Source organism: Miscanthus floridulus, chromosome 9, assembly GCF_019320115.1.
Source record: "Miscanthus floridulus cultivar M001 chromosome 9, ASM1932011v1, whole genome shotgun sequence".
NCBI lineage: Eukaryota > Viridiplantae > Streptophyta > Magnoliopsida > Poales > Poaceae > Miscanthus > Miscanthus floridulus.
In genome coordinates, this window is record NC_089588.1 from 95889376 (window position 1) to 95902827 (window position 13452).

At 47.9% G+C, this 13452-nt stretch overlaps 1 protein-coding gene and 1 long non-coding RNA gene across 2 annotated transcripts; both read right to left on the reverse strand.

Moving 5' to 3' along the window:
* Positions 1 to 3683: 3683 nt before the first annotated feature.
* LOC136480344 (pathogenesis-related protein PRB1-2-like) lies at positions 3684 to 4142 on the reverse strand. Its single transcript, XM_066477920.1, has one exon. The coding sequence runs from the start codon at positions 4140 to 4142 to the stop codon at positions 3684 to 3686; it is 459 nt and encodes a 152-aa protein (XP_066334017.1).
* A 1298-nt stretch (positions 4143 to 5440) lies between these two features.
* Positions 5441 to 12831, reverse strand: LOC136482425 (uncharacterized). The gene is made up of 4 exons (XR_010765073.1): positions 12421 to 12831; positions 6156 to 6520; positions 5834 to 6043; positions 5441 to 5529 (listed from the first exon to the last, which is right to left on the reverse strand). It is a non-coding gene; the product is annotated as an uncharacterized lncRNA (long non-coding RNA).
* Between the last annotated feature and the right edge of the window lie 621 nt (positions 12832 to 13452).

Below are 13452 nucleotides of genomic sequence, written 5' to 3' on the forward strand. Positions count from 1 at the left end.
AAATAGGATTAAGTCCATTTTTGGCCACTCAACTATTGGGTTCGTCTAATTTTGACCCTCAACTACAAAACCGTCTAATGCTGGTACCCCAACTGTCAAAACCGTTCACTTGTATCACCTCGGCACTGGTGATGCTGTTTTGTCCAACGTGCGGCGGTTTTGACCACGCCAAACTGGCGTCGACCATGCCACGCTGGCCCCTCTCTTTCCTCCCTTCCTACGCGCGTGAAGGAGGCAACGGCGGCGCTCGAGCAAGTTGCGGCGACGGTGCCCGAACAGGCTACAGCATGACAGCGCGTGAGCAGGCTACAGCACGCTTCCCCCTACACCCCAGCCAAGCTTGCCACGCCCGCCGCCTCGCGCGCCCCGGCCAAGCTCGCCATGGCCATCGCCATGGTTGCTCGGTGCTCGCAGGCCGCCACGGCCACCGTCGCGTTCCTACTGCTCCGCCCTTCACCGAGCTGAACCAGCACCACAGCTGGTTAAGCCAAGCCCTCCCGCACGCGGCGCGCTTCATCGCTGGCTCGCTGCGCCGCTACGGCACCGCGGCCATGACGTCGCCGCCACCACGGCTGCCTGCGCACGGACCCGGGCCAAGCCCCCTCCGCCCCATTTGCGCCCTCCTCCATGTTCCCCTCTCCCCCCCCCCCCCCATTGTGGCATCTCACCACCGCGGCCATGGCTGCTGGGCTGTTGGCGCACGTAGCTAGCAGGCCACGGCCCACCTCCTACTGAGCCGTGGCCGGCCCCGGGACTACGTGGGCCTGGCACTGCTCGCCGGTCGGCCTCTTCCGCTGCTGGCTGGTCCTGCCAGACACTCCCCCGCCGCCTTCGACCGTGGAGTCACCAGGGAGCAGCGCCTGCGGATCCGACAGGCCAGGGAGTGGGGCGTTGCGGATCCGGCTGGCGTTGAGGTGGGGAAGAAGCCAGCCGCACTTGTGCCGGGAGCGCCCGCGCTGGGAGGCTGGCCCACGTCGAGGAGACGCTCGCGCCGGGGAGGCAGGGCCGCGCCGGGACCACCTGCCGCGCGACGGTCAGCGCCCGCCCCAACTATAGGAGTGGAGGCCAGCGCCGCCGAGTCGGAGGGAGCAGTGCCCGCGCCACCGCGACGGAGAGAGGAGGCGGGGGGGGGGGAGTGGTTGAGTGGATGACGTGTGGGCCCCACATGTCACAGAGATGGATGTTGGGTCCTACGTGACGGTCAACGCAAGCGTGGTGTGGTCAAAACCACTGCACGTTGGACAAAACAGCCTTACCCGCGCATAGGTGCTAAAAGTAAACGGTTTTGACAGTTGGGGTACCAGCATTAGACGGTTTTGTAGTTGGGAGTCAAAATTAGATGAACCCAATAGTTGAGGGGCTAAAAGTAGACTTAATCCTAATAAATATTAAGGTGCATGAGTGTTTGCTCTATATGATCCGTAAAAATAATTGTGTCATCACATATTGCTAGGTCGACAACTCATCATCCACAAGGTTAGGAATGACTCTTCCGATTTGACCGTCATCATTTGTCCTCTTAACTAATGTTGAGAGCATTATCGTTATAATATCGACAATACTTCCACGAGGGCGATCGGACGGCGTAATTTTTCGGACGCAATGTGGCTCAGCCCCAACAGCCCAACAGCCTTCTGAATAGCTGTCTCCATCTCCACCCACTTATCAAAACTTGGCTTGTCTCCCCAATCTATCCCTATTAGTCATCTGCCGGATTTTCTTTCTTGCCGAGTGCCGCCGCTCGAGTTCCTATCTCGCCGTTCGTCCGAAGCCGGCCACCTTGTCCGCCGTCGCTCACTCACCGACTGCCTCTCTCTCCACCATGCCCTATCATCAGGGCTTGCCTTGTTTCCTCTCCACCGCGTCCCCAGCATGTTTTGCTCTATCTCTGGCTCCCACAGGGAGCGGCGAGCAAGCAGCATCCTCTCTTTCTCTCTCTCTCCCACGCCCATCTGCCTTCATCCATCGACAAGCCGCTGCTCAGGGATGCCCAGATCCACACTCTCTTTGGATCTAGGGCAGCGATTGCTCATGTTCTAAGCTGGGCACCTTGTGCTGCTCAAGGATGCCGAGATCCATACCCTCCTCTTTGGATCTGGGGCTGCAATTGCTCAACATATAATTGTTGGAATGTTGTATTTGTTGTTTTTTCTATGTTACATCAGGAGATTTTCTCATGTTTTTCCACAATAAATTTAGATTTTTTGGTACATGGTCTCTGATGTTGCTGCAACGAGACTAGCATGCAAGTTGAGTTACATGAATGTTTGGTGTTGCAGTAAGCAATTATTTTCTCACGATGATTAGAGATGTTGCATTGCATTTATTTTGATGTTCCATTAGCTGACCGTTGGATGCTTCATTTTGTTGATTTTCCATGTTGCAGTAGACTAAGATGTTACAGTAAATGATTTCTCATGTTGCAACAATAAAACTGAGGTGCAACAATTGATGATTTTGCCTGTTGATTAAGAGATTTTGCAACAAAAACATATTATGATATCGCAAACATGTCCTTTTTTATGTTGCAATGTGCGGTTTTGTGATGTTGCAATAGCAATTCAAGGATGTTGTGCCTGATGTCTTGATTTGTTTGATGAATGTTTTTGCACAAAAACTTGCTGCAATGAGGTACAAACTTACCATATTTCTGATGTTCCTATCTATAGTTTCTATTATTGAGATTGAATCATTTTGTTGTTGCAAAAAGGGTCATTTTTTGGCTATGTTGTAACATGTTCTTTTATGATGTTGTCATAGCAACTCATGGATGTTGTGGCTGATGTCTTGTTTTGTTTCATGAATCTTTTGCATAAAACATGTTGTGATGGGGTAGAAACTAATAATTTTTGCTGGTGTTCTTACCTCTAGCTTCTATGAGATTTTATTGTTTTATACTGCACTGACAAATATTTTTCTCTCCCTCTCTTTCTTGTCTCTCTCTCTCATGTGTCGGATGTCCTTGCGTCCGTCAGGCATGGCAGGGATGTGGGCGCAGCGTCGTGCTGCACACTCCTGTTGTGGAGTAAGTCACGTGGAAGATACAGAGAAAGACGGGTATCTAAACATGCTCAAATCGAATGATTAGGAGCAGCGTCCGGACACATCCAGCAGCCAGGCGTCCGGACGCTAGCAGCGTCCTTATAATATTGAATAGATACCATGCTTAAGTCGTGAACAGTATGCTCAACAAAGATAAACAATTTTTAGCAACTAACAGTATAAAAGCAAATTACGAACAGACTCATGAGACGGAAAATACTACCTCGAATATAATCAGAGCCTCAAGTTTCATTATTTGTTAGCACAAACATTTGTCTTCACATACTCAAGAAAATATTTTAGCAAATCGGGCAGTTAAAGCAACGACTAATGTTGTACCTACAATAACTAGGAAGTGGCGCCCCTCTCAGTTCTTCCTTCACTAAAAAAGAGTGATAAAGAACAAGAGATTAGTAGCAGTTTGTTTCATCAACAAAATACATGTGTATGTTGATGGTAAAAAGAAAATCGAACGAGCAAATTAACATAGACCAACAATGTATTGCAAATTAAGCCCCTGCAATACAAAATGGCATATAATCTCAGTTTATATAATGAAAAGTAACGATTCTATGACATGTCACACAAGCATACGCTAGATTTCGTCAGGTTTTATGGGAGTTGGCCTTCAAATTGAACACTCATTCTCCACAACGTGGCACGACTTCCTTACCAGCAGGTTTGTAGCTGCAGCTAATAACGACGCCGCCTTCGCCGGCGCAGACGGCGTGGGCGCAGCCGATCCTGTCGGAGCCTGGCCACACGACCTGCGCGTACTCCGTCGCGGCCGGCGCCGTCCACGCGCGCATGGCGTCGGCGGCCGCCCAGGCCTTCCGCCCCGGCGTGCCAGTGCCACGGAAGACGTTCTCCCCGTAAACGCCACCAACAGTATCTCCCGACCTGCTACTACGGAGGCCAGCAGCGCAGCCCGTGGCGGCGCGCTTGGCCGCGTGACGCGCCGCCTCGCCGTCCCACGACACGGGGCCGGCGCCGGCCACGGCGCGCGCCGCGTTGTGGAGCTCAACGTAGTACTCTGGGGAGTTCTTGGCCACGGCGGCAGTGGTTAGAGCGGAGACGAGGGACGCGGCGCATATGGCCATAGCGATGATTAGTTTCTTTTGGCTATCGGATGCCATGGCCGCCATGACGAGCTTTCTAGCTTAGCCGATGTCAACTGTGCCTGTGCTGCATGAGAATGACTAGGCCATCTTTATTTATTGGCACGCGACGATGACTGTTACTGGAGATGGAATTTGAAAACCTCACGTCCTATCCATGGCACTGTTGCTGATCCGGCAACGGGTTGACACGGCAGATTTACCGGCCTGATTAGTTGCCTTCTTTCGTTCTGTCTGATGAGTGTATCAATCACTTGTAACATTCCATTTTAATGCCATATACTAGTAACTATGTACTGTTTGTATATTTTGATGAATAGAAAGAAATGATTATATATATCGGGTGCATTCCTTGCATCATTACACACTTCCATGCAGGTCGTACGTGTGCTTTCGCCGACACAAACCGTGGATCATGGAAACAAACAACCACATGAATACCTGATTTCTCTTACGAGATCAGATTATATTCCGGATTGTGGTATCTCGTGTGGGATTAGCTAGTTTAGTATCCCTTGGGTCAGGTGTTGTTGCCCACGTGCGACACGTTTGGCGCCATATCGCTTTGCAAAGTTTGAAGCAAAAGTAGCAACAAAGCAAAGGCAAATCCTGCAATATTCTTACGGTGACGGAGAGAACATTACCACCGGTACGTGAATCGTTTATCACCATTGGTGGGTCGTTTGATCCTATGGTGGAGAAGATGACAATAAACGCCGGTGAATTGTTTGATCCAGCGATGATGTATTGACCGTTACCACCGGCACTACAGCATGGCTGTTTATAGAAGGCGTTTAAAAATGCCTTTAAAAGTCATCAAAATGCCTTCAAAAACCTTTTTGGGCATTTTTTAGAATGACGCATATAACATGGAAGTAAAAGGTCCTTTGAGGCGTTTTTTCATAATGCCTTTCAATATCAACATTTAAAGGCATTTTTCTAGATGCCTAGAATACTTTTTAGAGGCACTCTGTACTAGGCCTTCAAATATTGATGGACGTGTTATTAGAAATGCCTCCAAAACCAAGGTATCCATGCAAGACTTTCTACCAATGTCAAATTAGCACATTAACAATTTAAGCACACATTAACATTGCATGCATCCAAACTTTATAGACATTAAGTTTTCATCACCAAATATCGTACAGCAAGTGTCCAGCTAGTGCAGCTCACCACCGCGCCGTGGCACTGCACCATGCCGCCGCGCAGCCGATTATCTCCAGGCCGCTGCGCCGCCGAGTCGCTCCATGTCGCTGTGCCGCCGAGTCACCACGCCACCGCCACGCCATGCTGCCACGCTGGTGCATGTGATGGATCGCCAGGACGATGACGATGATGTGTACGTGCAACAAACAACATGTTGTTCAATCTGCAGAGTTAACTGAAGCCTGAAGACTACCAACAGACAATCCAAGCTGAATAATAGAATGCACAGTTAACTGAAGCACCTGAAGACTACCAAAAGTTCACAGTTAACTAAAACCTGAAGACTACCAAGTTCACAGAAACCTGAATGCTACCTGACAATACACTGAAATCTGAAACCTGAAGCCATGCAATGGACAGAACTGAAACTAGATTCTAGCTAACATATGCTTACTATTGATCGTAATACAATGGATTGAACTGTCTACTCTGAACCTAAACAGAGGCATATGTGGAATGAAACCAACCTCCATCTGTTGCTGCACCTTGCAGGCCATCGCAGCATGTGCTTGCACTCCTTCTGTTCTTCCATCTATATCACGCATGACATGGAACAAAAAAAAAGATCATTCACAGTAGGAGGATTAATACAGGAAACTGAAAATCACCATTTGAGAGACCCTCTGCTTGCACGCCATCTGCTGCAGCGTCATCTTCATCTCCATCTGCTCTTTGGTCTTGAAAACGAACAACAGAGGAAAACATGAAAAAACAAAAAAAAAACTGAGAAAAATCAGAACATAGAGAAGAAAGACATGGCAAAACAAAAAATCTGAGAAAAAAGAGCACCTATAAGAGGATTATGCAGATCATCTATTTGTCCACCCACTGTCACTGCATTTTAAAAATCCCAAATAGTTCAATGAGGCCAAGATATTTCTCAAAAGCATAATGAACTATCCAATTTAAATACCCAGGAGATCTGGTTATCACAAAATAATCACAAGATAATCATGAGCTTGTGGATCTCGACAAGGCAGACACCATCCTTCTCAGCAATGAGTTGCCGGGGCAGCCTTGCCGCATGGTCAAGCATCCACGACGTCACGTTATTGCTGCCAACAACAGCACTATAGGCATATAGGAAGACACGCAGCTCATCAATGTGGACGATGTCCAGTGCTCGGCAAGCCACCAGAGGTACCACTGAAAAACTGAACCCAAAATATAAATTTATAATCTAATTGAGGAAGTCATTTAGCAAAAAAAGGCTACATGCTTAAAGTATGGATCATGCAGCAGCTGGCATGTAAGAGTAAATAACTACACAGATTGAGTAGCACATCTGATTAATTTGCCCTTCCATTCAATTGGAATGTCTACAAACACAAGGTACATAAATGTGTCAACAAAGACCAAATTTAGAACACAACTCTACACTCAAGAACAAAAATAAAAATTAGAGTTAAATGCATCAGAGGTCCATTAACTTGTGAGGAGGTTTCGGTTAGGCCCATCAACTTCTAAAGTGGCTTTTTGGGTCCATAAACTTTGTATGTCATATCACTTAGGTCCATACTTCTCCACGCGGGCTTCTCATGCTGACGTGTCCTTCTGAAGCAGCTCTTGGCAATGCATTTTGTCAAACAGCTTGTGGCCGAGTGCCACTGCCTCGGCGCCGAACATCGGATGCACCGCGCGACTTACGCGCCGCAGGCCACATGCGCCAGGGTGTCGTAGAAGGCTGCGTTCCTGCCGGGCGTCGACCGCGCCATGCTCGTGGACCTCCTGGAGCGCGCACAACCAATTTTGAACATAAGTTCCCTTTGGCCTTTGTGTCTACTAGCTCTAGAGCAAGCAGTGATCATGTTCCTCTTATCCTTAATTTTGGCTTGGAGGAGAGAAGGAAACCTAGTATGTTTAGATTTGAGAAGTGGTGGTTACAACAGCCTGATTTCAAGGAGCTTATTGCCAAATTATGGAACACTTCTTGTGCCTTCACGGACCCTTTAGACATTTGGCAGTTTAAAATTAGATTGGTTAGAAAGAAGGTTAAGGGGTGGGCCTTAAATATTAATGCCCAAGTTAGAAAACAAAAGTTAGAACTCCTTAAGGAGTATGATCTGCTAGACTTGAAATATGAGAACTCTGTTATTATTGAGATGGAAAGAAACAGGATGAAGGAGATTGTTAAAGACCTAGAATCTATTTGGAAGTTAGAGGAGATTAAAGCTAGACAGAGAGCTAGGGATAGATATGTAAAAGAGGGTGATAGAAACACAGCATATTTTCAAGCTGTGGCTAATCAAAGAAATAGGAAAAAACGTATTTCTGGGTTAGAAGGCCCTGATGGTTGGATAGATGATAATAAAGGCATGCTTGAGCATGCTGTTGATTTTTACAGAAAACTGTTTGGTAAAGAAGAAGATAGTGGTGTTAAGTTAGGACAAGATTTTTGGGGAGTGGACGAGAAAGTGACTGCCTTAGAAAATGAGTTATTAGAGGCTCCTTTTACTGAAAATGAAGTTAGAGAGGCTGTCTTTAGTTCTTATGCTGAAGGAGCCCCAGGCCCTGATGGGTTCTCTTTTCTTTTTTATCAAGTCTTTTGGGATCTGATCAAGGTGGATCTTATGAATCTTATAAGAGTGTTTGAACAGGGGGATCTGAATCTTGACAGGTTGAATTACGCCGTGATAACGTTGATCCCTAAAGAACCTGAGGCTAAGGTGCTGAAGAAATTCAGGCCGATTAGCCTAATAAACTGTAGTTTTAAAATTTTCTCCAAATTGTTGAATAATAGAATGGTGAGAGTAGCTGATAGGCTAGTGGCGTCTAACCAAACAACCCTCATTAAAGGAAGGTTTATTTTGGAGAGTGTTGTGGCTGCTCATGAAATTATTCATGAGGTCCATAAACGAAAACATGAAGGTGTGGTGTTGAAACTAGATTATGAAAAGGCATATGATAGGGTCTGCTGGTCTTTCCTTGAGGAGATGCTTGAGACTAGGGGTTTTGGTGGAAGATGGAGAGGCTGGCTTCGACAGGTTGTTAGAGGAGGTTCTATTAATGATGAGAATAGTACCTTTTTCAAGTCTGGGAAGGGTCTGAGGCGGGAGACCCTTTATCCCCTCTGCTGTTCAATTTAGTAGCTGCCGTTTTTTCTAGAATGCTTATGAAAGCAGCTAGGCATGGAATTATTACTGGGTTATTACCACAAGTGGTAGAGGGTGGTATCATCAGCTTGCAATATGCTGATGATACACTGCTTTTCTTAGAAAAAAATCTAGAAAAAGCTTGCAATTTGAAATGGCTTCTACTTTGCTTTGAGCAAATGTGAGGCATGAAGATTAATTATGATAAGAGTGATTTGTTGGCAGTGGGTTTAGAAGAAGATCAGGCTAATGAGTTTGCTAGACTTTTCTGTTGTAAAAAAGGTGAATTTCCTATTAAGTACCTGGGTGTTCCCTTTCATTATAGTAAGCTTACAAGGAAAGACCTACAACCTGTGGTGGACAAAATTATCAAACGGCTAGCTGGTTGGAGGGGTAGGCTTCTGTCTTATGCTGGGAGGATTGTTTTGCTAAAAGCTTGTCTGGCTAGTATTCCAATTTATTTGTTGTCCATTATAAAGTTCCCTAAGTGGGCTATCAAGATGATAAACTCTCAGATGGGACATTTTTCTGTGGAACAATTTTGAAGACAGACATAAATATCACCTAGCCAGCTGGCAGTTAGTGGCTCGAAAGAAGGAAGAAGGTGGGCTAGGTATCCCAGATCTGAGGAGCTTAAATTTAGCTTTGTTAGCTTCGTGGATTTTTAGATACCATCTGCATAAGAATGCTATTTGGGTTAACATTGTAGACTTTAAGTATAATACCACTGATCCGAATATTTTTTGCTGCCCAGATCTAGGATCTTCCCCTTTTTGGAAAGGAGTCCTCTAGGCAGGTCAAGCAGCTCATATGGGCGTCAGATGGGTAGTAGGGAATGAGAGGAAGGTAAGGTTTTGGGAAGACCAATGGGTAGGAAATACAAGTTTGGCCATTATGTTCTGGCCGTTGTATGCCATTAATGAACAGCATGGTAAGGCTATAAGCCAGGTCTGGGATGGGTATGAGCTTAAGCTCACTTTTAGAAGAAATGTTTCCGAGGCTCTTATGAACATGTGGTGGGAACTTTGTGGTGTAATAGAGGAAACCATCCTCAACGATGATGAGGATCAGATAGTGTGGAGCTATACTTCTCATGGCACTTACGCTGTCCAATCCTTGTATGCTAGGATTAATTATAGAGGTGTGTTTCCGGTTTATATTCATGCCATATGGAAGCTTGTGATTCCACCTAGAGTATAGTTCTTTCTGTGGTTGCTCTCTCTTAACAGAATTCTTACGAGGGACAATTTACAGAAAAGGAGGGGTGTTTCGGATCCCACTTGCCTTTTTTGTAGTGAACAGGAATCCATTCGGCATTTATTCTTTGAATATTGTGTAGCTGTGAGTGTTTGGAGTTTGGTTGCTGAGGTGTTAGGTGAGAATATCGGTGCTGACTATGAGTCTGTAGCTAAGTTGTGGGTTGCGAATAAGAAACATGTGGTTACTAATGTGATTTCATCTGCTGTTTTGTGGTCCTTATGGAAGTTAAGAAATGAAATTTGTTTTCAGGGGGTGTTTTGGCTAGGTACAAAGATGGTGCTGATCGGGATCGCAAAGATGCTAAGAGGATGGCTTTCAATGTTCAAGCGGGAGGTTGGAGTGTTGCTGGAGAGCAGAATAGTCAGAATGGAAGAATTATCAAGGCGCCCGGCACAGATCGAGTGGAAGGAGGAGGTGGCAACGGACCTGGAAACCATGGTGGACTCGGTGATGCAGGATCTGGAGAGCAAAGCAAGCCAGCCGCCAAGAACTGTTGGGATGGGGGAATGAGATCAAGGTTGGAGACATTGGCATTGCAATCTTCGGCACTGGGCTCCGTAGCTGTGATTCAGTCTGAGGAGACGCAAGAAAGGATTTGTAATAATCAGTGCGAGTGTCATTTGGGTGCTCGCCTATGACGTTTGGCCATTAGGCTTGTTTGCTGTGCTTTGAACTGTAAACTCTGGCGGGCGCGCCTGGTACGCTGTGCTGAATGCTTTTGAGTGCTTTATGCAAATAAAGCAGGGAACCTTTCATCTAAAAAAAGAACAACTTCGTCACCCACTGGTAAGTACACTTTCATTCAGGGAGTCTTCTCTCCTACGTGGGTCGTCCATCGATTCCTACACGGTCCTGGTACAAACAAGACGAGGTCAACATGTGTGTATGTCCGTGGTGTAGGCTCAACACGCACGCATCAATGGAGCCGATCGTGATCGCGGCGAACCGGCAGCTGAGCGTGCTGCACCCGATCCACACTTCCGGAAGACGCTCCACATCAACGCCGTCGCGCACCAGATCGTCGTCGGCTCGGGTGACCAGAGGAAGGACGGCAGCGTCTTCCGTGGCATACACGAGGTCACCTACTTCCCCAGCAAGTACAACATGGAGATGTCCTCCAAGGCGTACAAGGCCTGGAACTTCACAGAGCTGGCTCTCCCCAATGATCTCATCAAGAGGTAATAACACTACTGTACTGTACTACGTACATAATACAAATGACAGGTATTGATGACATAGCAACAGCATGCCATGTCACTACATGGCTATTCTGAATAATTCTGGTTGGTGCTTCGTTCTACAGAGGACTGGCAAAAGGGGACCCTAAGAAGCCAGAGACGCTGGAGCTGATGATAAAGGACTACCCGTACGCGGTGGACGGGCTGGACATGTGGGCGCCGATCAAGAACTGGGTGGCGGACTACTGCGCCATCTACTACCCCAACGATGGCGCGGTGGCGAGGGACAGCGAGCTACAGGGGTGGTGGAGCGAGGTCAGGAACGGTGGGCACGGTGACCTGTCAGACGCGCCATGGTGCCCAGCGATGGACCGCGTCGCCGACCGCGTGGAGACCTGCACCCATTGTTTCTAATATCGGCCGAAATCTCCTGATATTTTTGATATATCATCTTTATCCGTAGGTGCCGATAAGGAAATATCTATCTTTTTCATACAAATTTTGTTTAAATTTATTTAAATTTACTTAAATTCAAATTAAATTTTATTTGAATTTGGTCCGATATTTCCGATATATCATGTTTATCTTCTTTATCTGTGACCCCCGATAAATTTTAATTTCCGAAAATGAAAACCTTGCCTGCACCACCGTCGTCTGGCTGGGCTCAGCGTACCACGCGGCCATCAGCTTCGGACAGTACGACTACCAGGGCTTCGTCCCGAATGGGCCATCCCTCACCACGCGGCCGGTGCCGGGCCGGTGCTGGCTGCTAGGTGCGCGCGCCCCGCTGCCGCCACCGCCACCGGCAAAGCGCACGCGGAGGCTGAGGTCGCGAGGGCCGTCGCCGAGGCCGTCAACGACACCGTGGCGGCGGCCGCGGCCATGTTCATCGAGGTCGGCGCCGTTGCTGACGCCGCGGCGGTGTTGGAGTCGCCGGCCTCGGCTTCACCCAAGAAGAGCCGGCTGCCGCCGCTGTCCAGGAGTAGGAGGACGCGACTCCATCGAGTTGGCGCGCTCCAGGAGGTCCGCGAGCATGGCGCGGTCGACGCCCGGCGGGAACGCGGCCTTCTACGACACCCTGGCGCACGTGGCCTGCAGCGCGTAAGGCGTGTGGTGCATCCGATGTTCGGCGCCGAAGCAGCGGTGCTCGCCCGTAAGCTATTTGACAAAATGCATTGGCAAGAGCTGCTTCAGAAGGACACGTCCGCAGGCCACGTCGGAATGAGAAGCCTGTGTGGAGAAGTATGGACCTAAGTGATACGACATACAAAGTTTATGGACCCAAAAAGTCACTTTAGATATTGATGGACCTAACCGAAACCTACTCACAGGTTAATAGATCTCTGATGCATTTAACTCTAAAAATTAAGATGATAGCATCATGGTACTATTGAATCTGAATAATAAACATGCCAAAACATTTAGAAATGTATAGTAGTATGTAGACACAATCACATAAACCTGTAGATCGGGGTGAAGAGGGATGGATGGATGGACCGGGGGCACCCAACATGTAATGCGTACCTGGCCGAAGAGTTGGAGACGAACGCGGTACAAAACTTCCCCGTGGGCATGGAAGCAGCCGTCATCACCACCGTGCCGGATCTGACGGAGAAGGTGTCATCCGGATCTAGGGGAAGTCGAGCAGCCACTTCCCATCACAAATTGGGAGCCCGGCTGCCTGCTTATGAGGGTGTCGTGTCGTGGGCGACGAGGCTGAGTGCCAAGGAGGCCAGCGAGTTCCGACCTATCTCCGCAACAGCGACGTGTGACTCCCCATGCCGTTGCGCCGCCGAATGCCACCGACCTCGCGCGGCTCCCCACGACTGAGCGACGGCGGCGTGGGAAACATGTGTGGTTAGCAGCAGCGTGGGTTGGCAGCAGGGACGCGAAGGGCGGCGGCGGCCGTGGTGGCGGGAGGGGGGAGAGAGAGAGAGAGAGAGGAGGAGGAGGAGGAGGAGGGAGACCAATGAGAGGAGTCGGGGGTCGGGGTCGGGAGGAGCTCCGCAAATTCACGTTCGGGGAGTTTTCTGAAAAATGAAAGGTTGCTGATTTTTTTCTTCTTCACGTTGAAATAGACTACAGACCAAGGTCCTATTTTTGAACGCGTATATACTATGCGGTCTTTCTTGGATGGACTACGGGTTTATTTTATAAAACATGGAGGACTTTTTTGCAAATCAGTGGAGGCCACGCTCCAGCGCGCCAGGCCTTGGCGCACGCGCGGAAATCTGCCGTGAGTTTTAAAGGCGTTCTCGGAAAAATGCCTCAAATAGTTGCAGGTTACTAAGGCACTTTTGACAAAACGCCTTCAATTGTCACATGTAATTAAGGCGTTTTTTATTTTGCATTTAAAAATATGTTTTTAGAGGCCTTTTGAGATAAATGCCTTTATGCAACCAGAAATTAAGGCACTTTGAAGAAATGCCTTTAACAAAATGTCTTCTATTAAGAGACATGTTGTAGTGTGGATTGGAGTTTTATCCTGGGGTGATGTTTTGATGATCACCGCTAGTTTACCATGTCAACAGCGGTTTGTCTAGGTTGATAGTAATA